Raw genomic sequence first — 23,728 nt, 5'->3', positions numbered from 1 at the left:
TCCTCACCCCATAAAGTTCCTTCAATCCCTGCTCCTACCTCACCCCTCCCCCACAACCTGAGCTTAGCTGTAACCACTGTTCTGATTTTTTCCCATCACAGATTACTTTTTGCCTGTTCTCGAAATTCACACAAATAGAATCATACAATATTTACTTCTTTGTGTGTATCTTGTTTTGCTGGGTATAATCCTACAATGAATTTTATTTAATCCATAATAAAAGATGAAATATGTTTCCTATATGCCAGGAAGTCTCATAAGTGCTTTACATATATTAACTAACTAAACTCTCAATTCTAGTCTATGAATTAGGCACTTTCATCATTTCTATTTACAGATGAAGAAAGTTTGGCACAAAAAGTTTCCTTGTCTGAGATAACAAGGCTATGAAGTGTAGAGTGTAGACTTAAACCCAAACAGTCTCTCGCCAGAGTGAATACGTTTACTCCCCACACTGTTGAGCACTACCTCTGTACCACAGTTTGCAGCACAAGGTCTGCAGTGATGAATCAAACATAGCCCTTGCCTTCATCTGTTTACAACCTAGTGGGATTTGGGACAGAGAAAATTAGGCAAACAAATTAATGAAGAGAGTTGGTCTATGCTAGTAAGTGCTATTGAGAAAAATAATTCCCAATAAATGTCAGAAATGGAACTAGAGACTTATTCAAAATGAGATGGGAAAGCCTCTCAGTTCAAAGGACAGTTGAGCAGAGACCTAAATGTACCGCAACAGTGACCCATTGGCCATGCAGGGGGATATCAGCCTAGGCGGTAGGGAGGCCCTGGTGCAGAGCGGTGCTGGGGTAATAAAGCTACAGGAAGCCCAGGGTGACGACAGTGGAGGAATGAAATAGAGTGGTGGAAGATGAGGTCAGAGAGGTAGCAGATCCTGACTGTTTGGGGCCTTCTAGGAAATGGTAAGGACTTTTCGTTATACTCTCAGTGCATTGGCATATCACTAAATCAGAACGATCCATGATAAAGGTACTAGGGCGTGGGAAAACCAAAAGAGGATTCTGCATATGTGTGACCTAAAGAAGAGCAAGCAAGAAGAGGTGAGGGGCAGGAGAGATTCTTGAAATCTGGGGACGTAGTAGACAGAGAAGACTTCACTACAGGGCTGAGCAGAGGTCAAGGGCAGTATCCAGACCAGAGTTCTCCTGCAGGGATATAGCCAGGGCATGACCTCACTCGGTTCCATTTCTCCCATCTTCTCCCTGGGCTCCCCACTGACCAACCTAAATAGAAGCACTAAGGCAAATGAGCCCATTAAACTAGTCCATACAGGTTAACCTCTGTAGTCAGAGAGCAAGCTGGAGAAGGCAATGGAGCTGGAAGGACAAATGGGAGATACTCAACATTGTGTACCCCCTTTAGCTTCTTGACGTCAACTCTCGTCCTTCACCACGTGATAAGTTCAAGTTCTTATAACAAGATACAAAGGAAGCCTGACAGCTACTGTATTATCCTATGGTAATACCGATTTGATCAAACTCCCACTAGAAACCTGAAACTTTGGGCACAGTGTTCTTTACATAAAATGGAGGGAGGAAAGAAGGATCATGAGGGTAAGTGGGGGATAAGAACGATCTAAAATATAGCTAAAATATAGCTATAAAAATATAGCTGCCTTCCGTTCCTGCTTCTGCACCTGTTTCGCACCGTGTTGAATTTTCACAACTCTTTCCATGTTCCCTTTGTCTCTGCCAGCCCCTCTTCTAAATGAGGTTCTTCAGACAGTGTGAGCTTAGGTCAGATGGAGATTTTTGCCTAATGGACTTCATTGAGGAGTATCTCTAAAGGAGAACACCAGGATTGGGAAGAATAAGAGATTGAACTATAATAAGTTAAAAACAGACTGCAGCAGATCCCATGGGGAGTTGGAGCTGTGGTGGCTCTTCAGGGGTGTCTCAGCTTGAGGCAAAGGAATTGAGCCTTTGTACCCCTCACATGAACCAGTCATTGGGAGTGGCCCTAACGTTAGGTGTGGCGCTTTCATTTGGCCCAAGGGAATTCCCAGAGAGGATGGCAGCATGAGCCCTTAGCAACCAACACTTCCAACAGTGAATGACAGTCCTGAAAAAAAGAATCAGAAATATACCACTGTCTCCATCATGTCTCCACTCAATACCGCTCAGATGCACTTGTTCTTAAAGTGCACTCAGCATTATGGTTGGTCTTGTTGCCTAGAAAAACATACAAGAGAAAGACCACTGGGGTAAGTTATTGACAGCTCTTAACAGTAACTATTTTTGACGCTGTGATTGACACCTCTAACAATTAAAGGAATGGCATCACACGCCTCTCCTCTTCCACTTTAGATTCCCTTCCTGCTTGACTGACACCTCAGCTGATCTAGGTGGTTTATTTGGAGGGATGATCCAGAAACAGCTGGTCACCACATCCATCTCAGGATACAGCTGCTACACTTGTTTTATCAGCCAAGTGTGGGAAAAGGCATCCAGAGACATCCCAGTGGATCACCTGAGTGCCAAATATCTCCTCTGCCATCAGCGCCTAACAGCAGCCCCACATCTTCTGGAATGACAAGATTAGTGACCTGTGAGGCCAGAAGCCATGGTGTCTTTTCTTCTGCGCTTGTCTCATTGTGGTCAGCAAGTTCAACGGGACCCTTACTTCATCTGCTTGTGGGTGTTCCCCCTCTGGGAACCAGGACCTTTGTTGTCCTTTGTGCCTTCTTTCCAAGAGCCTCTTGACCTATCTTCCATGAACAACACTTGTGGAAGCAACTATTGTGGACTACAAGTGGCAAGATTAATACGTTGCCAGCACCCAGGGCAGTGGTGATGGGATTCCTGGGCAGGTATGTGAAATTTCCACCCAGGTGATTAACAAGAGTAGATTCCAAGAAGCAAAAGGGATCAACATTTCAGGACATCTTCCATTTGCCCCAATGGGTCCACTTTTTTCATCTTGCTGCACCCAGGAAAGTTAATCAAGATGAACTCCATCAATGGGCTTCCTTACCGTATGGCTTCAGCTTGGGTTTGGTCCATGGGGAGCCTAGGTATTAAATGATAAGGATGAAAGAAAATGAAGTCTTGCCCCATTTCCGGTAGAATCCGGAAGTGGATGCTACCCGACCTTCTCTCAGCTTCTGGAACGCAACTTTCTCCTCTCTTGATCTCCAGATTTCAATTATGTTCCCTCTGCTTGCCCCTTCAGGCTTAGGAGTGTTAACAGAGCCCTGCCCTTACCAGCTGCTGGGTACCAACCAGCCTTTGTGGGTTTTCTACATCCTGTCTCTAACTCTGTGAGTAGCCCCGTTATGAAAACTCTATGCAAATTGTCCTAATCTGAGTGTCAGGTGTTCCTGCTGGGACTCGACTGATATACCAACTCACTGAAAATATACAAAGTCCTAACGATGACCCATAAAAGCAGTAGGATAAGGATCTACCAAGTCTCTGACCACAATATCTTCTACCACTCTTTCAACACCTAAGAGGCTACTGGTAAAGTGCAGACTGTTTGGGTTCAAATCTGGGCTCCACCATTTACTAGACAGTGAACTCAAGCAAGTAACATTAAGTGTACCATGCCAGTTTTCTCATCTGCAAAATGGGGATATTAATAGTACATACTTCATAAGCTTACACTGAAACTCAAAGTTATTAATATTTATAAGGCATTCAGAAGTGTCCAATATATGGAAAAGGCTATATAAATGCTTGATCATTTATTAATATATTGAAATATTTGCCTTAAAAATATGGCCTCTACATAAAAGAAACAATTCACAAGAAAATAACTAATCCTGTGTGTGCTTACATTACATCAAAATATACAAAGAAGAAAATGACAGAATTACAAAAACGAATCAGTTTATAACCAGATGGAAGAGTATCAGTAGATAAATCTGAGGAGAAAACTCTGAATGTGCACACCATATCTGAAAACACAATTAGCTTGAGTTAATCGGCATATAGTCTACATTAAAAAATTACAGAATCCACGCTCAAGCCCCAGACTTGGGAATAAATCTTTACAAAACAGGTATCTAATGGACTAGTATCCAAAATATGCAAAGAAATCTCAAAACTCAACAGTAAGAACCCAATTTAAAAATGGGCAAAAGCCTTAACAGGTACCTCACCAAATATACAGAGGGCAAATGAGCATAGGAAGAGATGCTCAACATCATTATGTCATTAGGAAATCACAAATAAAAACAAGATACCATTGCACACTTATTAAATGGCTAAAATCCCAAACAATAACAACCAAATGCTAGCGAGAATATGGAACTACAGGAACTTTCATTTATTGCTGGTGTAAATGTAAAATAGGACTTTGGAAGACAGTTTGGCAGTTTCTTGCAAAACAAAGAACACAATCCTTGGCATTTACCCAAATGAATTGAAAATTGATATCCATACAAAACCAGTACATGAATGTTTATAATAGCTTTATTGGTGATTGCCAAAACTTGGAAACAACCAAGACGTCCTTCAATAGGTAAATGAATAAACAAACAGTGGTCCATCCAGATAATGGAATATTATTCAGTGCTGAAAAGGAATGAGCTATCAAACCACCAAAAGACATGGAGGAACCTTAAATACATATTGCTAAGTGAAAGAAGCCAATCTGAAACGGCTACATACTGTATGATTCCAACTTCCTGAAAAATAAACGCAAAACATCACTTTGCTTCTCCTCACTTAGAGGTTATTTTTAATCATGTAAGGAGAAGTCTAGGAACAAGCAGCCCTGAGTTGACACAGGCAATCGGAAGCTTTTGGGGAGTCCATATATTTGTGATTTTTTGTTACATTGTTTTTTCGTCATCTTAGTCAAAAATATAGCTCTTCCAATTTTAGGCCTTGAGCCCACTTTCAAAAGAAATAGTAGTTAAGATGAATAGAATATAGGTGAAGCAAATAAGCCAGATGACATTTGCCCAGTGACTTCTACCTCCTTTGCATGGCCAGCAGATGACAACACATCTCTGGGCTTTGGGGAAGCCTGACATATTGAGTATTTTTAATACTGTTCATCAGCAACTTGAACAATTTTTTTTTCCTTTAAATAAATAGGGGAGAACAAACATTGTGAAAGAAGCTAAAAGTAAGTGCCATACTAGGATAAAAATGTAAAAAAAAAGAATAACATCATAAAGTCCACTTACTTGACAAAAATGCCATTAAATTAGAAAAAGTATATAGTACATACAGTCTAAGTTTCATTATGATAAACTAAGTCACTCAGGAGACATTCAGAAATACATTTCTGAATATGTAATATATCGATATTTTTAAAGAGTAAATAATAAACATATTACATATAAAACTATGGAAGATCATTTCAGGTTTACTTTAGGGTATAGCTACAGACATAAATGTTTATACTAATAAACAAGTGAAAATTAATGATGCAGTGGACCCATCTAAGGATTAGATACTTTTAAAGGTAATACCACTTATGTTTACAATTTTCATTCCCAGTTTATTTTGGGCCACTCAGTGAAGAGGTGAGGCTGAGGCATCCTCGTATTGATTATATTCTGAGGGTTTCCCTCTAATTTGAGTTCTCACAAGTCAACAAAGACAGCAATCACTGAAAGGTCTTCTAAAATTAATACACTCACAGGTTGGGCAGCCAGGGAGTTCCTATTTTCCCTCATGTAAGAGGTATCATTAGAAGCTTGTCTGCATTCTTTATATTATATTCCCGGGTTTCTTTGCTTGAGTTCTCACACTTTCCTCGGGAATGGGGAAAAATGGAAAGCTTTCCAATACCGATGACATGTAATGGGATTTCCTCTCCAGAAAAAAATCCCTACATCTCTTAGAAACTGAGAGAAGGTTTAAGTCTTCCCCGTTGCATTCAAAATATCTCACCACTTTGCTCAGTCATGTGAAGGTCTGTGCTGTAAGGTTTTCACATCCTTTTTCTGAGTGTTTTGTGGCAGTGATTTCTCACACGTGTTCTAAGGGACACGTGTCCCTGAAGGCTTTGCATTCTGATATAAGGTCTTCCCCTCAGTGTGAACTGTCACGACTCCTTAGAGATAGTCCAGAAGGCCTTCCTAGCGCTATCCCACTCCTAGGGTTTCTCCCCAGTGCATAACCTTTTGTGCACATTAAGATGAGTTTGAGCCGAAAGCTTATCACAAAGACTGCACTTACGAGGTTTCTCTCCAGAGTGGCTTCAATTGAGGGCTACTGAATGATACTTCCTATCAAATAGACCGAAAGCCTGAAGGCCTTTCTTTGTTGATTTCATGGCAAGTTTCACAGAGGGTTCCCAACGCTCTCTCTCTAATCTTATACACACCTGTGTAGTCTCCTCCCACACTGCATCGCGATTGGTCTGTGTCCGATACAATATGGAAGAAGCGACATGTCCTTCCAAGGCTAGGTCATAAAAGACTACGTGGCTTTGGCATTAGCTCTCCCTCAGACCATGCTTTCGGGGGAGACTGCTGCCACATCATTAATATACGTAGGCCTGTGGAAAGTCCCACATGGTGAGGAAATTAAGGTTCCCTGCCAACAACCAGCACCAACTTGCCAGGCAAGTGAGTGAGCCCCTTTGGAAGTGGACTCTTCAGCACTTCAGATGATTGCAGCTCCTGCTGACAATTTAATTGCACCCTCATGGGAGATCCTAAGCCAGAACTACAGAATTAAGCCATTTCTGAACTGACCTACAGAAATTGTGAGACAATGTTACGCAGCAACAGATAACTCATACACCTAGCATGACTTACCACAATTGTCTGCGGCCTAAGCCATCAATGCTTTCCCCATTACTGTATTCATATCCACCTATTATGTATTCTCTTATGCACAGAAAGGTAAGAGTTAGTGGTGAAAGATTTTCCACAATGATTACATTCATAGGGTTTTTCTCCAGTGTGAGTTCTCACGTGTTTCTTAACAGCTGAGAGATTATTAAAAGCTTTCCCACAGTTACTGCATTCGTAAGGTTTCTCCCCAGTATGAATTCTTTTGTGTACCGTAAAAGAAAAGCTACTGCTGAAAGATTTGCCACACTGATTACACAAATAGGGTTTTTCTCCAGTATGAGTTCTCATGTGCTGTGTCAGATACGAGCTCTTCCTAAAGGTTTTCCCACAGTCGTGGCACTCATAAGGTTTCTCCCCGGTATGGATACTGTTGTGCCCGGTAAGGGAGGACCTTGTGCTGAAGGCCTTTCCACACTGATTACATTCATGATGATTCTCTCTTGTATGAATTCTCTTGTGGCTTTTGAGGTTACAGCTAGTGCGAAAAACATGAAAACACTGGTTACATTCATAAGGTTTTTCTCCAGTGTGAATTCTTACATGCAGTCTAAGGGATGAGGGATCGTTGAAGGCTTTCCCACAGTCGTTGCATTCATAGGGTTTCTCCCCGTTATGTATTCTCTTATGAATCGTAAGGTAAGACCTACTGCTGAAGGATTTCCCACACTGATTACAGTCATAGGGTTTTTCTCCCGTATGAATTCTCTTGTGCTGAGTAAGGTTAGATTTTGTGCTGAAGACTTTAAAACACTGATTACATTCATTGAGTTTCACTCCAAGATGATTTCTTTCCTGTTAAGAGATGAGAGAGAATTATAATTTATAATATTTTTAATATTCAATGTTGTCATACAAATCCCCTCTCCTAGGAATTATGCTAATTGATGTTCATAATCATTTATAATAATGATTACAATCACTTATTTTAGTCACTTTTAATCATTATTGAAATTGATGTTTTCACTATTTTCAGTGCTTGTGTATGACTTTGGCCCAGTATCAGCTCTTAAAAGTTCAAAAAGATGCATGCTTCGCCACCAGTCTATCATATTCACAGAGCATTTTTAAAATAAATTTAAGACCACTTTATGATTCAACAGTCCTTATCTTAGTTACAGTTAAGGAAATATTTACTTGTGGAAACTTGTGAAGAAACAAGTTTGAAGCTACCATGTCTCCCTGAAAATAAGACCTAGCCAGACAATCAGCTCTAATGAGTCTTTTGGAGCAAAAATTAATATAAGACCCGGTCATAGTTTACTACAATATAAGACCGAGTCTTATATAAGACTGAGTCTTATATTAATTTTTGCTCCAAAAGATGCATTAGAGCTGATTGTCTGGCTAGGTCTTATTTTCGGGGAAACAAGGTAACTTATAATTTTCTCCATATTGGTTCACAGCATCTCTCCAGACACTATTTTCTCATGTGTAAATGATACCTTCCTTTAATGACTCTCCTGTTTATTTTGTGGCTTTTCTAACTCATGGAATTCTCCTACTGTGAACAACCAAGAATCATCCATGTTAGTCTTACCGCTTTTATACCATTAGAACCTTTTTTTCTAAAACCATGCTTCTTAGGAGTTAACCATTTGGCTTTAAGTACAGTCTCCAAATCTGAAACAAATTGAAAAGAAATTTAAGTTGATGGAGAAAAGAAACAGTAAAGTGCACACATGAGTAAAGGTAGGCTCTGAGCGTAATCTAAAGAGTTTTGAGGCAGCCTGCAATGGGAGGGATATGAGTGTGCAAACTGTAGGCATTAAAAAGGGATTCTAGAAGGATTAAGATTGACCAGAGATTTACAAAAGAAGGAATTATCAGGGATGCAAAGTAGGAAGAAAGTGGACAAAAAGCTCATGAGACCTAAATTCTTTTTAAAAAGAGATATCTTCCCCCCTCTGAGTCCAAAGTAAAAATGAGATGTTAAACAGAAAGTTAAAAAGGAAACAAAGGTACACGAGGAAGCTCATACCAAAAGTTCTTGGCCATCTGCACCATAAAAAGGACATTTTACAGAGTTCGCTGATTGACATTTCCTGATGTAATACTCCCATGTCCCAAACCACTGGCCACAGCTATCCTTCACAAGGGCTCATATCCACCTGGTGCTCACCTGAACAGGTGCCTGGGAGAATTCCTCTCTCCTCTGTCATCATCTTGTCTTCTTGCTCCAACTGAGAGATTAGGCTGGGTTTATCAACATCATACCCTAATCATGGAGAAAAGACATGCTGAAGGGCGGCTGTGCAGGTGACAAGCAAAGCCACGAAATTGAAGCCAACAATCAAGAAAATAGCCAAGTGTGACTTTTGGAACAGTGGATTAACTACACTTAAATTTTAATGAATATTGGAACTCAAAAAATACAAGCATCTTCACTCAATATCCAGGTGACAGGGCATAAATACTGGGAGTGCCGAAAAAATGTATACACATGACTTGTACTCATCTTTTGTCATCAGTATATGATGAGTATTACAATTTAATATATTTTTTTCCTTTCTTAAAATGTGTATACATTTTTTGGGCACCCTTTGTACATTTGACCTTTGAACGAGGGGGTTAGAGTTGCCATCACCTGCACAGTTAAAAATCTGCATATAACTTTTGACTTCCCCAAAACCTGTTGTCGCTTGGCATCCACAGGAGACTGGTTTCAGGACCCCCCACAGATACCAAAATCCACACGTTGTTCAAGTCCCTGATATAAAAGGGCACAGAACAATGCAGACAGTCGGCCCTCCACATTCACAAATTCCCAACCATGGATCAAAAATACTGTTTTCGATCTGCAGATGTGAATCTGCAGATGTGAATCCTGGGATATGGAGGGCCAACTGTATATTTACTGAAAAAAGCCACATGCAAGTGGACCCACACAGTTCAAACCTGTATTATTCAACAGTCAGCTGTAATCCCAAAGCCCACGCCAAAGCTTGAATACACAATTCAGAAGCTCTGAGGCTTTTAACCACGGAGATATCAAGTCAGGGTAAGAAACAGATACATTAGATCCATAGGGAAGGCACCAGTCAGAGAGCTCTGTGAGGGTGGAGAATATGTCTGTCTCATTCATCACTATACTCCTAAACCTAGCAGACCCAGGAACATAGAAGTGCTTAAGAGATCGTGAGAAGTAATGACACTGAAAATAAGGAATACTGAACTCCAAAAGCCCATCCATCCCTCTACACAAGTTTCCCATTAGCATTTCTTGGAAGGTAGATGTACCAGTGATCGCTGTCTCTTTCAGTTTAACCTATTTGGGGTTTGTTAAGCTTCTTGGCTGTGTGAATTTGTGTTTTTCATCAAATTTGATTAAATGTTTAGCCATTATTTCTTCAAATATTCTTTCTGCCTCATTCTCTTCTCTACTTAAGGAACCTCTATTATGTGTACGTTCGTATGTCTGATGGTATGCCACAGGTCTTTTTAGACTCTGTTCGTATTGTTTTCATTCTTTTTTCCTTTCTAGTCTTCACATTAGGTGATATAAATTATTCTATCTCATGGTCATTAATTCTTTATTCTGCCTACTCGATTCTGCAGTTGAACTCCTCTTCTGAATTTTTTATTTGTGTTATTGTACTTTTCAACTCCAAAATATTTATGTAGTTTATTTTTTAAAATAATTTCTATCTCTAACATGTTTTCTACTTGATCAGAATTTGTTCTCATTGTTTCCCTTATTTCTTTGTACTTTCTTTTTTCTTTTTTTTTTAGGTCTTTGAGCATATTTAAAATAGTTTTAAATTATCTAATAAATTCAATGATTAGGCATCCTCAGGTACCATTTTTACTAATCAGTAATTACCTTAAATGTAAATGGATTAATCTATGTCCAATTAAAAGGCAGATTTTGGCAGAGTGGATTAAAAAGTAATCCAATGATATGCCATATGTATGTATACACACACACACACACACACACACACACACACATGACAGATTCACTTTATATCTAAAGACAGTAATCAGTTGAAAGTCAACTGCTGGAATTCCATGAAAACAGCTGCCAAAGAAAGATTGCGTAGCTACATTAATTCCAGGTAAAACAGACTTTAAAACAAAAAATTGTAATAAGACACAAAGAAAAATATTATTAATAAAAAGGTAAATTCATCAAGAAGATATAACAATCATAGACATATACGTACCTAACAACAGAGCTCAAAAATATATAAATTCAAAACTGACAGAATTGAAGGGAGAAATAGTTATACAGTAATAAGTGCAGACTTCAACACCTCACATTCGACATGCAGAAAAACTAGTTAGAAGATCAACAAGGAAACAGAGAACTTAACCAGTCCTATAAACTAACAGGACCTAACAGACATGTAAACACTTCATCCAACGACGGAATTTATATTCATCTCAAGTGCATATGGAACATTCTCCAGAACAGACCATATGTTAGGCCACAAAACAAGTCTGAATAAATTTAATAACAATGAAATCATACAAAGTATCTTAAATGACCACAATAGAATCAAATTAAAGATGAGTAACAAGAGGGTATGTATTGGAAAACTTAAAGGGGTGAGGATGACAATACTAAGCAAAGTGACCTACAGACTCCGTGCAATCACTATCAAAATTACCATTTATTTTTCTTCCAAAAGTGGACAAGCTGATCCTAAAATGCATACGCAATTGTAAGGGATCCCAACCAGACAAAACAGTCTTGAGAAAGAACGCAATAGAGACTCACACGTCCTTACATCAAGACCTGCTTCAAAGAAATGGTAATGAGACTGTGTGGTGCCCGTACGAGGACAGACAGATCGATAGAGCAGAACCGAGTGCACATAAACTCATACGCCTATGAGCAAATCATTTCTGACAAGGGTGCAAAAACAATGAAATGGGGAAAGAAGAGTCTCTTCTACAAAAGTGCTAGTACGACTGGGTAGACATATGCAAAACAGTGAAGCTGACGCTTTCTCCAAACCACACAGAAAATTAACTCAAAAAAGGATCAAAAACCTAACTGAAGAGCTAAAACTAGAAAATTCTTGGAAGAAAACAAAGGTTTCAATGTTCATGACCTTGGATTTGGTAACAATTTCTTAGGCGTGACACCAAAAGCACAAACTAAAAAAGAAAAAACAAACAGGTAAATTGGACTTCACCCAAACTGAAAGTTTTGTATATCAAAGGACACAAGCAAGAAAACGGAAAGAGCATCTTTTCCTGTACCTGCTGGCCATCTGTATGTCTTCTTTGGAGAAATGTCTTTTCATGTCCTCTGCCATTTTTCGATTGGATTATTTTTTTGTTATTGAGTTGTATGAGTGTCTTATATATTTTGGATATTTTGGATATAGCCTATTGGATATATCATTTGTGAATACATCCTCCCATTCAACAGGTTGTCTTTTTGTTTCATTGATGGTTTCCTTCCCTGGGCAGAAGCTTTTTAGTTTGGTGAAGTCCCATTTGTTAATTTTTGCTTTTTTTTCCCTTGCTGGAGGAAAGCATGCTCAACATCACTAATCATCAGGGAAATGCAAATCAAAACCACAATGAGATACCACTTCACACCTGTAAGAATGGCTATTATCAAAAAGTCAACCAATAACATGTGTTGGAGAGGATGTGGAGAAAAGGGTACCCTTGTGCACTGTTCATGGTACTGCAATCTCGTGCAGCCACTATGGAAATCAGCATGGAGATTCCTCAAAAAAAACCTGAAAATAGATACACTATATGACCGCAATTCCATTTCTGAGTATTTATCCAAAGACAACAAAAACACTAATTCAAAAAGACATATGCACCCTTATGTTCAATGCAGCATTATTTACAATAGCCAAGATATGAAAGCAACCTAGATGTCCATCGGTAGATGAATGAATAAAGATATGGTACATATGTACAATGGAATATTATGTAGCAAGAAAAACCCCCAAAATCTTGCCATTTGCAACAACATGAATGAATCTAGAGGGTATTATGCCAAGCGAAATAAGTCAGGCAGAGAAAGACAAATACTGTATATGGTTTTACTTACATTGGAATCTAAAAAACCAAAACAAATAAAATAAAAACAGATTGACTGAAACAGAGACCAAAGGGATGGTTACCAGAGGGAGAGCGTGGGGAGATGGGTGAAAACAGTGAAGGGGAACATGGTCAATAACATTGTGATAGGTTTGCACGGTGACAGATGTACAGATGATTACTAGAATTAGTGGGGTGATCACATTATAAGGTATACCTAGAAATGCTGAATCACTATACTATACACATGAAATATGACCCATATTATACTGTATACCAGCTGTACTTAAATAAAAAAAAAAAATGAAAAATGGAAAGACACCACAGAATGGGAGAAATTATCTGCAAATCATATTTTGAATAAGGGTCTAGTATTCAGAATATATACTGAACTTTTACAACGCAAGATCAAAAAATAACCAAATTAAAAAACGGGCAAAAGACTTGAATAGACATTTCTTTAAAGATACACAAATAGCCAACAAGTACACGAAAAAAACGCTTAATGTCATTAGTCGTGAGGAAAGTGCAAATCAAAACAATAAGATACCACTTCCCACCCCGGTGATGGCTATAATTAAATGGCTAGAATTAAAAAAACAAATGTTGGGGAAGATGTGGAGAAATCAGAACCCTTATACATTGGTGCTGATGCTGTGGAAAACAGTTTGGCAGTTTCTTAAAAACTTAAATATAGTAATACATGACCCAGCATTCCATTCCTAGATATATACCCAAGAGAACTGAAATCATAGGTTTAATAAAAACTTGTACACAAATATTCATAGCAGCATTATTTATAATAGCCAGTATGTGGAAACAACCTGAGCGTTTATCAGCCAATGACTGGATGAACAAAATGTGGTGTATCTCTAAAATGGAATATTATTCAGTCAGAAGAGGAATGAAGAACTGATACGTGCTACGACATAGCTACACCTTTATACATGATGCTGCCTGAAAGCCAGACACAAAAGATTACACATTTTATGATCCAATGATATGAAATGTTCTAAATGTGATTTAGGAGTATATTTCACAACAGTAGTTTTTTATATACGTGAGCTGCCTTTTAGGACGGGAAGGTAACAGACTGAATGTAAAATAAACACTGAGCTTCAGGTCAAGATGGCAGAGCAGGTAAAGACTGTGCTTACCTCCTCCCACGACCACATCAAAATTACAATTAAATTACAGAACAACCATCGCTGGGAACCGCCTGACATCTAGCTGAACAGAAGCCTAACAACGACCACCATGCAGTGAAGCAAATGCATCAAGACAGAACGTCAGTTAGTGGTGGCCCACAGTGGGAGTGGGCCACTGACCACATAATGGGTATGGGCTTCTCTGAGGAGTGATGACAGGATCTGAAATTAGACAGTGTTGATGGTTGCACCACGCTGAATACATCAAAGCCACTGAACTGCCTACTTTAAAATGCTTAAGATTGTGAATTTTATGTTATACGAATGTTACCTCAATTTAAAATTTAAAAAAAAAAGAAGAAAAAGAAAAGGCTTGTTACCCAAGTCACTAAATGCAGGGGTGGTACCGGGCTTACCAAGCGAGGCCAGGTTCCTGCAGGTCTCCAGCATCACATCTCTGTACAGTGTTCTCTGCGAAGGGTCCAGTAGAGCCCACTCCTCCTGGGTAAACTCCACGGCCACATCCTCAAACCTCACTAAGTCCTAAAACCATCAAAAGCATTATGGCTTCACCAAGGACCACCCCCGACCAGGACTGTACAGGAAAAGGGCCAAGACGACAAGAAGAGGGGCAGGGAACCCAACGCAGAAGTCGTACTTCATACATCACAGTTCTGAGCTCTGCTCTCATTTGCTTCTGGGCTCAGTCCTCAATCTCAAAGGTTGAATACAGGCCTGGGATGTTATGGAAATCAGAGAAATACTTGGGAAATTTACGAATGATTTCCTAATGGCCAGCATCAACTGCTTGACTTTAGGGAAAAGGCATGTCTTTTCTTAGCTTCCCCTTAAAAATGTTAGCAGAACATGATGTAACCAGTGACCCTGCAGGAAGCTTTGCAATGGAGTAAATACTGAAATATATGGACCTTTTAGGGCAGCCCTTCACCTTCCATCAGATACCCAGAGATCCTGGGACCTGAAGAACTAGTTTGGCTGCGAGGCTGCAGGTCATTGAAAGACAACAATTCCAACTTTTGGCCAAAGGAATAACAATTTGGAAAAAAGACTATCTGACTCACCGGTAACCAGCTTGTCAGGAAGCCAGTAACAAACCCTTCCTCCTCTGTGCGTCGTTTTTGAGATGTTGGGTACAGTGGAGACTGACCTGGAGAAGAAATCAGTCATACATGAGTCACAAGAATCCAGGAGTACTCTATATTCCAGCACTCACAAATCTGGAGGCCATGCCACCTACCTCTGAATGGCCACACACACACACACAGACACACACACACTCATTTGGAAACACACACACATTTCATGGAAACCAGAGCAAAGCCCTGTCTCACCGAGGGCCAGAAAACAGGGCTCAAGGGTCATACTATACTTGAGGAAGGGATTATTCCCATTTCACAGATGAGGAAAGTAAAAATCTAAGGGACATCATTGTGATTTTACCAAATTTATTAAATGAATTAGAGGTAAAATTCCAAGGCTTCTGCACATTCACTACACAGATGACATCCCCACAGACGCTCAAACCACCAAAGTCCCAAATACCTCAAACCAGCGACCTCTGGGCTTCATTCATGCCTCATCTGCTACCCGCTCCCCATACCTGCTCTGTGATACAGGGGCCTTTACACCTGGACTCTGAGAGATGCTAGGACGCCACAACTTACCACAAGCGCGGAACAGAACCATGGCTCCAAGCCTACGACTCAGACAGGAAGTCTTCCTGAACAGGGCAGCAAGAGACCCAGGACACTCCGCCTTACTCCCACAGTGCACTCAGGACAAGGCTCTGGAAGAAATGGGAAAACAGGAAGAATTCACAGCCTCTCTCCCTCTCCAGGGTACAGAGGACAACTCTTTCTTAGCCTGCCCATCATGTCCTCCTTTAACAAGCAATGTCTTTCTTACTGGGCCGTTATTTTGCCTGGCAGGTGATGAACTCAGGGACATGTGACGGCAAAACTTAAGTTCTCTGCACCAGGGTATATTACTGCCCTATCCCATGTTAAACCCTCGGCTTCACTAAGCCTCAGGGCACATTCTTTCATCCGCGTGGTTGTCACAGTCATGTCCCAACTACAACCCCTATTCACTGGAGCCTTTGGCACCCGACCGACTCCCATTATTCTTCGACTTCCAGTCCCTCCTCACTCGTACAGTCAGACTTCACTGGGTTCGCCCCACTCCACCTCGACCACACATTTCCACAGGCACCACCGTAGGCTTTGTCATCACTTGACAGTTTCACCGCCCAGAACAATAGCTCAGAAATTTCCCTCTCTCTGTCTGACACAACCTCCTAAACTTCTACCTTGTTCACTCATTTTTTTTTTCCTTTCACTACATATTCACTACCACACAAAGAACTCAGTTCCCCTACTATCCTACTTTCCTGCTACCCATCAGCCACCTTCTCTTCTCATTCTATGCTTACGCAGCTTGGATTACAGTGACCCTTCTTTCCACAAATTTCCTCATCCCTACCCCGACTTTTACACTGGCCCTGCAGGACTCCAGCCAGACAATTACACTCATCCCCTGCTCCGTGGCAGCAGTTGAGCAGACCAGCCTGCAGGAGAGCCAAACTATTATCGTCACCTCTAGATAAACTTGGTCACCAACACGAAAAGAACCCTCAATCCTTCAGGACAACTGTATAAGTAAATGGCGCTTCCTACTCATCACACCTTCTCTAATCTCTTGAAATCTCATATATCCCCGCCTTTTCCCTCTATGGTGATTAGCTTCCTCTAAGCCTTAATAATTCAAGCCTCCTGATAGTCACGCCTGCATTTAATTAGGGCTGAGCTGTGTGACTAGTAAACCACTGTGGATGTAACTTCAGAGGCTGGGTCCTAGGAAGCAGTGCGGCTTCCACCCCACACTAACTGCTCTGTGGAAGCTGTGCTGCAAGACACGCAGGGCGCCCTGTGGAGACAGCCACCTGGAGGCCTCCCTCCAACAGCCAACATGCCAGCATGTACAAGAACCACCTTGGCAGTGACCCACCTTCAGTACCAGTCGAGCCTTCAGATGACAGCAGGCCCAGCTGGTATCCAGCTAAGAGATCATGTAAGTCCCTGAGCCAGAACCCTCATGCGAAGTGAATTCCTGAACCACAAAAACTGTAAGAGACGGGAACGGACTACGACTGTTTTAAGAGGCCAAGGTCAGGGATAGTTTTATACAGCAAGAGATAACAAACACACCCGCCCTTTCAGCAGATGGCAGTGCATCCTGCTTCTCAAAGTGATTGTCATGAGAGGAGTTCACCTTCCCGTGTTGCCACCAAAATGGCAACACGAACGTGGTTTCCTCCCCATCTTGTTACAAACCAGGAGCTGTCGCCTCTTCTCTACGAGGCCGGCTCTGCAGCTTTGTTCTGTCCCATCCCTCCTGCCTTTAGGACCTGTTCTCTACCTATTCTCTCGTCTCCCCTTCCCTTCAAGCTCTCAAACTCTACCAGACTCTCCCTCACACCATTTAAACCTAATGCAGTATTTTCACCATGTTTCCCCCAAAATAAGACCTACCCGGACTTATCTCTAAGCCGGATTATCTAGAGTTAGCCGGAATCAGCTCTAATGTCTTTTGGAGCAAAAATTAATATAAGACCTGGTCTTATTTTACTATAGTATAAGACCTGGTATAATGTAATATAATAATGTAGTACCGGGTCTTATATTAATTTTTGCTCTAAAAGACACATTAGAGCTGATTGTCTGGCTAGGTCTTATTTTCGGGGAAACAGGAAAGCAGTGAAATAAATCTATTCTAAGAGCAGTTTCCTTTTCAGAGATTGCCCAGTCTCTCCCCTCAACACAGCCAGTGTTTTCACTGGTCTCGTTTCCGCACACCCCACTCACTCCTCATCACAACAAGATTTGTTCCCACCACTACCAATCCTTATCACAGAGAGCTACCAATGATCTTATCACAGAGATACAGATTGCAACTGCAGTGATGCCATTTCTTAACAGTCAGGTCAACAAAGACATACCATAATGGACCACCCCTTTGATTGACAAGGCTGTGTGGAAAGGCACTCGGATACACTGCTGGAAAACCACAGGTCTACAGTGCATTTGTCAATGTCAAGCAAAAAGCAAAAACATGTACTTTTTCCCTGTCAAATGCATTTCTAGGACTCTATCTCAAAGATACACAAATACTAAAAGACACGGGTAAGTTGAGTGTAAGCCCTGACATTTGTGTTGTTTTTTTCCCCTCTATTATAATGTAAATGTTGCCAAGAAAACAACCATTTCAAAGAGGCATCCAGTTCAAAGACAGCTATCTCTAATAAATACACTGGCAGCTTCAGGACTCGACAAAGGGCCAGGTCACCTCCCGCACCGAGACTCTTTGTTTTAGAGATCTTAGTTGATTTCAATAACTGACCATTTGGACTACCTGTTTGTTTTCTCTTCCTGTACTTTAAATTCCTGCTCTCATGTTTTAAATTCACCAATAAGGAGTAAACCCATGAACCCTTGGGCCCCCACCCTTTACCCGAATAAAAGCAGAACCACAGGCCCACACACTCTACCTATGACCTCCCTGTCAGCCTAAGGTGCGCTTTCTAGGTCTTATAAGTAATCATCCTGTATCTTTTCAGTTTCCTGATGGTTAATGGCGAAGGGCCTCTTGCAATCATAATCAGAGCCACAAGGGCTGGCCCAGCCACAGCACTGGCTATTAGTAGGCTGAGACCAGCACAAAACAGTGCGAGTATTCACTGTGGCCTTATCGATAATATCAAAGGTTTGGAAACAACACAAATGACCACCAACAGGGAATTAGTTCAATAAATTACGGGGTACTCACATCATGAAGAAACATATAGCCCAAAAAAGAAAAGATTTCCAGGTATTGATAGAGATTCTTATCTCCAACAAAGTGAGAAGGAAAAAAAAGGTATAAAGCAACATATATAGAACATTTCCTTTTTTAATAAGAAGGGAACGCCTCCTTTACCTGGAATAACAGAATAAAATGTAACTCTAAAACCAAGCTTCTTGAGGGCTCGATGTGTGTCCTCCTTGCACCCAAAAGACAAGGAATAAAGGGTGTGAGTGTGTGCAGGGAGGGGACATTTGACACTAAGAGTGCGTGTGGGTCAGGTGAAACAGATTTGTAGGGGGTCACTGACTTCTGGGCAGGTCTGGTCCACAGATGTTCACAGATGCCCCGCCCCAAAGATGGCCACATTTACGCCTCAGAACCTGTGAATATTACTTACATGGCTAAGAGATTTGCAGATGTGCTGACGGTAAGGACCTGGAGATGAGGAGATGATCCTGGATTATCCAGGTGGGCCCAGTGTCATCACAGGGTCCTTATGAGAGGGAGGCGGGAGGGTCAGAGTCAGAAGTGATGATGAAAACAGGTCCAACAGCAAGGAGAGGTTGGAAGACGCTACACTGCTGGCTCTGAAGAGGAAAAGAGGAGCATTAAATCGAGGAATGCAGGCGGCCTCTACATGAAGGAAAAGGCAAGGGGATGAATTCTCCACTGGAGCCCCCAGGAGGAATGCAGCCCCGCCAACACATTTAGGATTTCTGAACTCCAGCACTGCAGGAAAATGTGCAATGCTTCCAGCCACAAAATTCATGGTAGTTTGTTACAGCAGCTATGGGGAACCAATACAGCCTCTCACATCAAACCCTTCCTGAGCCTTGGTGTGAGTCCAGCAGACCCACACAATTGCGGCAGAATCTCCCTACCTGCTGCAGGTGAAAGATGGCTCCTCTGTCCTCACCAGTGACCCAACCTGCAGTTAGGAATAAACACAGTCACTGAGCTGAGTGGTGAGAGGAGGGCTGGGATCCAGCCGGCTCAGAGTCTGAAGAGGAAAGGAAGCTGAGAAAGCGCCTGGGACACTCTCGGGCCCTAAGTACCCCTTCAAGGTCTTCTGGCAGCTGAAGTCTCACATTGAGGACAGGGCGGGGCTCTGTTCAGGTTACAGAGACTCCTGTCCCCTCTTGGATATGCTGGGAGGCTCACAGAGAAAGGGCCACTCAATACCAGTGTTGCCCAATGAACTGTCAGTGATAATAGAAATGGTCTATATTTCTGCTCTGAGCACTTGAAATGTGGCCAGTGGAACTGAGAGAATGAAGTTTTAATTGTATTTTTCAATGAAATGGTTACATGTGGCTAATGGCCATGTGGGGGACAGGGAAGCCTTAGATATAGTAAGGCCTGACTTCCTTTAGGACGTGGACAGGGCCTGTGAGTGGCCGAGTGGGGTGAAAACATGGACCTGGGTGAGGGCAATGCCTGCAGGTTTGCACGGACAGGAGCTAGGAGCTCCGTAAGTGTCCTGTGCCATCTGACAAATGCACGCACGATGGAAGCCCTGTTACATTCTCTTAGTTCTGAACCCTGAGGTCTCTTCTTTCTGCTTCTTTCCTCCTCCACAACCACAATCCAGGCATAGGGAACCACCACCTTATTCCTAAGCTTCTCCCAACATTTCCTATCTTCCCTTTAAGTCCTCATTTTTATCCCTGAAGTCCATTTTAACCCACATGCAAAACCCAAATGCTGACCACACCGTCCTGCACACATCTCTGCAGTGTGTGCCCACTCTCCTGAGAACGGAGTCCCAAGTAATGCCTGACCTAGCCCTGCCGGCCAATTTGTCCAGTCTGGCTCATATCCCTTCCTTGCTTTGCTCTCTTGGCTTCAACCACCCGTGTCTTCCCCATTCATGGAGCACACCAGACTCTCCTACTTTGGGGGTTGTTCTCATGCAGTTTTCTCTGCCTGAAATGTTCTCTTAAACATGCTCCCACACTTTTACTCCAGTCTAGTACTACTTCAGCTCTCATGCTAAATATCAGTCTTTCTCAAGAGGGCTTCCTGTTCCCTCAGGTTGAGTCCTCTGTGCCAAGCTCCCACGTCACCAATGTAATTAATTGTTTAAAATTCATCTTCCCTATCAGAATGTAAACTCTGTAGAGGTAGGCCACGGTCTGTTTGGTTCTCCAGGGTCCATAGCATCTGGCCCAAGGCCTGGCTCCTGGGGATAATGAACCATCCTGGTTTGCCTCCAACTGTCCTGGTTTGAACACCAAATGTCCTGTGTCCTGGCAAACACCTCAGTCCCAAATAAATGATGGCTGGTCATCCTAACATGTGTACTCAAAGAATATCTAGTGCATAATAAGCAAATATTCCCCTCAAGAATGTTACAGGAAAGCTAATGAAAAGGCATACACACATCCATACACACACACACAGAATTAGTAAAAGCCAACAATTAAATATAAAATTACGTAACACGCTTCTCTGCAATATGAATCATCAGGCTGTTATTTCAGAAAAGTTGTAAGAAAGTTAGTTCCTATCAGAAGACAAGTTGTGGAGGACAATCTTTGGAAATTAGTACCCTATGCTTTAATCTACAAATTGTTGCATAACATTCCTCTAAACGATTTTAAATCGCATTAAAAAACACCCACTTGCTCAAAATACATCTGGTTGCTGGGTGATTTAATTTTAAATTTTGGTGACTAACATAAAGAAGCTCAAATCATTTTTTACCCTGATGCCCTATATTTTGAATCTTTGTGGAGGATTTATAGGACTTTAGAAATCAACTTGAACAGGTCTGAGGGATGTTGCTGAGTAGTCCTGCCCGTCTTCAGGGAATGACTTGTAATATACATGTAAAAAATTATGCCTTTATACTTATACATAAAATCCTAAAGTTCTTAGTTTTATGGAATGTGAGTATATAGTTCTATTCTGTTACACATACATAGTTACTTACCTGTTTGTTTAATGTGTACTTATTTGCATATAACTATTTACTGAATTATTTACACACACATAGCCACACACTTTACTATCTTTCCCTTGAACACAATCCATCCAACACAAATAATTTTTCTTAAGATTCTCTCACTCTGAGTGACTCCTTGTGTTTACAATCTGAGCTCAAGAAAGCCATGCGCAGTTTTTCTGCAGTGAAGGCAGTGCCACCCGTCGTTAGAAGTTCTACGTAGTCCTCACCTAGTCACACAGAAATCTTCCGTGAGGAAAGGTGAGACTTCAGGCTGGTTTCAACTCAAACGTGAGCTCCAGGGATGCTTTTCTCGTCTGAGGAGAAAGAAAACAAAAAAGCACAAAGATTGCTTTTGAGGCCTTTTACAGGGCATATTACAGTTGTTGAACGGAAAGGCCACCCATTCCCTTTCCTTTTTTGTATTTATTGGTGAACGTGTCATTGTTGGCTGTTACTGGATTTCCTTGCTTCCCATCCAGCCATTTGCTCCCCAAGTGGGAGGAAGCAGCTTCACGCTGTGCGCAACTGACTGGCTCAGCTCAGGGGGCTGCATCGAGAGTTTAGGGTGACTCCAGACACTTAAAATACGGCTTGTCACTTGGGGGGCCCTAGAAGTGACTCAGCTGACTTGTAAACAATATCCACAATTCATTCAGGGCCTCGGAGATTTTAAGGCCCTACAGCGGGGTTTCCAACCTCAGCACTACTGACATTTGGGGCCAGATACTTCTTTGTTTGGGGGGCTGTCCTGTGCAGGGCAGGTCGTTGGGCAGCATCCCTGGTCACCCCCCTCTAGAAGCCAGCACTATCACCCCTACCACCACCTGCAACAACCCCCAAAATGCCTCTAGGCACGGCTGCAAGTCCCCTCGGGGCAAAAGTCCACCGGGCGAGGGTGATGGGGGCGCGCTGTGAAGAAGGGGCAGCGGCCTCCAGCGCGGGGAGGGGAGGGGACAGCAGCCTCCGGCCGCCTGGAAGGACCAGCCCAGGGGAGGGGACGGGGTCCCCGGGAGAGACCGAGGGTCGCGGCGCTGCGACGGGGGCGCTCTCAGCCAAGCCCTGCCTGCCCTCCTACCAGGGTCCCGGACGCGGGCAGCTCCCGGAGTCCTGCGCTCGCACGGCAGCCAAACGTCCCACGTGCACGCAGACGTCCCACCCACGGGAGACAGCGCACACCGCGGGCGCAGCAAGCCACCCACGACGGCCCCCACGGCGCCTCCCTGTGCTGCCACTTCCGGTCTCGGCTGGCGGTTCCACACAGCGGTTTCCGGTCACGGGCTGGCCGCGCGGAGAGTGGGAACACGGGGGTCTGGAGGCTGACGCGGCGATCAGCACGGGAGGGGGCGGCAGAGACCGGTTTACGGGGGTGGGAGTTGGGCAGAGACCCGGCTGTGGGTGGCCCCGGGTCCAGGCGGCGTGGCCGTGGGTGGAGACCAGCTCTCGGGGCGGGGCTGCGAGGGGGTACAAGGATGTGGGTGGTACCGGCGGAGAGCGCCGGGTTATGGGTGGGGACCAGATTCCTGGGCAAGGCGGTGGGTGGGGACCAGGCCTGGGGGCGGGGCTGGAGCAGGAGGGCGGGGACGGGGGCGGAGACCAAGTCTAGGGGCGGGGCTACGGCGGAAACGGGGCTGGACCCGGGGAGAAAATCACCTCTAGAGGCGGGGCTGCCCGTGGGGCTTTACCTGGATCCTAGACGGTGCAAGCGGCAGCAGGATGCGTCCTAAACAACTTTTCTTCAGTTTTTCCTCCACGTTCACACAGCCTCACAAAGCCTAATACTAGAACCACAAGCCCATGTTTAGGATTTTTAATTTTGGGTGCATGTTTCTGTTCTTAGTGTCTTTTTTAAAAGTGGATTGTATGTTCACCTTTCTCTACAACTTGCTGCCCATGACGAGAGAGGGATCTAACGCTATTTTAGTTTAAAATTTTTGGGGGGGCGGGGGGAGCTACATCATATTAATCGATAAACTTATA

The 23,728-nt window shown here is 42.7% G+C and overlaps 1 protein-coding gene across 3 annotated transcripts; it reads right to left on the bottom strand.

Moving 5' to 3' along the window:
• Positions 1 to 3,689: 3,689 nt before the first annotated feature.
• LOC308508813 (zinc finger protein 558-like) lies at positions 3,690 to 23,179 on the bottom strand. Of its 3 annotated transcripts, XM_081076188.1 has the most exons (10): positions 22,827 to 23,179; positions 21,979 to 22,065; positions 19,683 to 19,729; positions 19,199 to 19,388; positions 15,624 to 15,745; positions 15,021 to 15,106; positions 14,355 to 14,481; positions 8,898 to 8,993; positions 8,316 to 8,398; positions 3,690 to 7,570 (listed from the first exon to the last, which is right to left on the bottom strand). In XM_081076188.1, exons 5-10 carry the CDS (start codon positions 15,643 to 15,645, stop codon positions 6,788 to 6,790), a joined length of 1,197 nt encoding a protein of 398 aa, XP_080932314.1. In that variant the 5' UTR covers positions 15,646 to 15,745; positions 19,199 to 19,388; positions 19,683 to 19,729; positions 21,979 to 22,065; positions 22,827 to 23,179; the 3' UTR covers positions 3,690 to 6,787. The 3 variants fall into 3 exon arrangements, with proteins under 3 accessions (XP_080932314.1, XP_080932315.1, XP_080932316.1); XM_081076189.1 differs by lacking the exon at positions 19,683 to 19,729 and having other exon boundaries at positions 3,696 to 7,570; positions 22,827 to 23,148; XM_081076190.1 differs by lacking the exons at positions 3,690 to 7,570; positions 8,316 to 8,398 and having other exon boundaries at positions 8,747 to 8,993; positions 22,827 to 23,148.
• Between the last annotated feature and the right edge of the window lie 549 nt (positions 23,180 to 23,728).

This window comes from Rhinolophus hipposideros (assembly GCF_964194185.1).
Source record: "Rhinolophus hipposideros genome assembly, chromosome: 16".
In the NCBI taxonomy this organism is placed as follows: Eukaryota; Metazoa; Chordata; class Mammalia; order Chiroptera; family Rhinolophidae; genus Rhinolophus; species Rhinolophus hipposideros.
The sequence above is the reverse complement of the archived record's forward strand: the minus strand, read 5'-3'. Positions and strand labels throughout refer to the sequence as shown.

Coding starts and splice junctions, on each gene's coding strand:
- LOC308508813 (XM_081076188.1), bottom strand. CDS start 15,645: ATGGTTCTGTTCCGCGCTTGTG. Junction 8,994..14,354: donor CAGGAACCTGGCCTCGCTTG/GTAAGCCCGGTA, acceptor CTCCATGATTAG/GGTATGATGTTGATAAACCC. Junction 7,571..8,315: donor GTTCTAATGGTATAAAAGCG/GTAAGACTAACA, acceptor ATCTCTTAACAG/GAAAGAAATCATCTTGGAGT.